We start from the raw sequence: 1542 nt of genomic DNA, 5'->3' as shown, positions 1-1542 counted from the left end.
AGTTCAAAAGCGGTGAAAATGGTCATGAGAATTTTAGAAAAAATTGCACAACATTCTAAATTCGATCTAAATGCCCTGAAAAAACTCAACCCTAAATACTTTTTTTTTTACAAAAAGAAGTACCAAAGTCTACAAAAACAAAACCTGAAAATAGCAAAGGAGAAAAATAGAAGTGCTACTGTACACTAACATTTGTCTTTTTTATTTCTCCTAAAACAAATTTTATTTGAGGTTGAACTTTTGAATTTATATATTTTTAATCATAAGATCAACTACCTAACATAACTTTCTCAGAATTATTCATGAGCATTTCTACACCTTTTGCAGTGTGCGGGAATGAGAGTACGTGAAGGGACGAGAGCACTAGATGTTCTCTCAAATGGTGTTTATGTATGTATCTCTCTAGTTTTCTCAGCTAAGATAATCAGACAAGCCAATAGGAAAAGGAAGGAGTGCACGAGAACAATAGGAACGAGAGGCATCCGGAAAAACACAACAACAACATAGCCTTTCAGTCCCAAGTCAGTTGGGGTAGGTTAAAGTTAAACCCAATAAGAGCCACAAATCAGGGTTTGGGCACATGAATAGCTGTTTTCCAAGCACTCCTATCCAGCACTAAATCTTTGGATATAGTCTATCCCTTCAAATCTCTTTTTAATGCCTCTTGCTATATTAATTTTGGTCTTCCTCTACCTCTCTTCACATTACTGTCACGCCTTAGGGTTCCACTACGCACCGGTGCCTCCGAAGGCCTTCGTTGGACATGTCCAAACCATCTCAGCCGATGTTGGATAAGCTTTTCTTCAATTGGTGCTACCTCTAACCTATCACGTATATCCTCGTTCCGGACTCGATCCCTTCTCGTATGATCACAAATCCAACGCAACATACGCATTTCCGCAACACTTATCTGCTGGACCTGTTGTCTTTTAGTAGGCCAACATTCTGCATCATACAACATTACGGGTCTAATCACCGTCCTATAAAACTTGCCTTTTAGCTTCAATTGTACCCTCTTGTCATATAAAATTCCTGATACTTGGCGCCACTTCATCCATCCCGCTTTTATTCTATAACTAGCATTCTCATCATTGTCCCCATCTCGTTGTAGCATTGATCCCAAATATCGAAATGTATCCTTCCTGGGCACTACTTGGCTTTCCAAACTGATATCTCCCTCCTCATATGTAGTCATGCCAAAGTCACATCTCATATATTCAGTTTTAGTTCTGTTGAGTCTAAAACCTTTTGACTCTAGGTCCACAACTCCAGTTTCCTATTTACTCCTACTCGAATTTTATCAACTAACACTACATCATCCGCGAAGAGCATACACCAAGGGATATCCCCTTAAATGCCCCTTGTTACCTCATCCATCATCAAGGCAAATAGATAAGGGCTCAAAGCAGACCCTTGATGCAGTCCTATTCTAATCGGAAAGTCATCTGTGTCGTCATCACTTGTTCGGACTCTAGTTACAACATTGTTGTACATGTCCTTAATAAGTCCAATGTACTTTGTTGGGACTTTATGTTTGTCCAA

At 39.2% G+C, this 1542-nt stretch overlaps 1 protein-coding gene across 1 annotated transcript; it reads right to left on the bottom strand.

Moving 5' to 3' along the window:
• Positions 1–454: 454 nt before the first annotated feature.
• On the bottom strand, positions 455–1213 carry LOC140222107 (uncharacterized). The gene has a single exon (XM_072292306.1). The coding sequence runs from the start codon at positions 1211–1213 to the stop codon at positions 668–670; it is 546 nt and encodes a 181-aa protein (XP_072148407.1). The 3' UTR covers positions 455–667.
• Positions 1214–1542: the final 329 nt, after the last annotated feature.

Source organism: Setaria viridis, chromosome 3 (assembly GCF_005286985.2).
Source record: "Setaria viridis chromosome 3, Setaria_viridis_v4.0, whole genome shotgun sequence".
NCBI lineage: Eukaryota > Viridiplantae > Streptophyta > Magnoliopsida > Poales > Poaceae > Setaria > Setaria viridis.
This window is presented reverse-complemented; position numbering and strand designations above follow the sequence as displayed.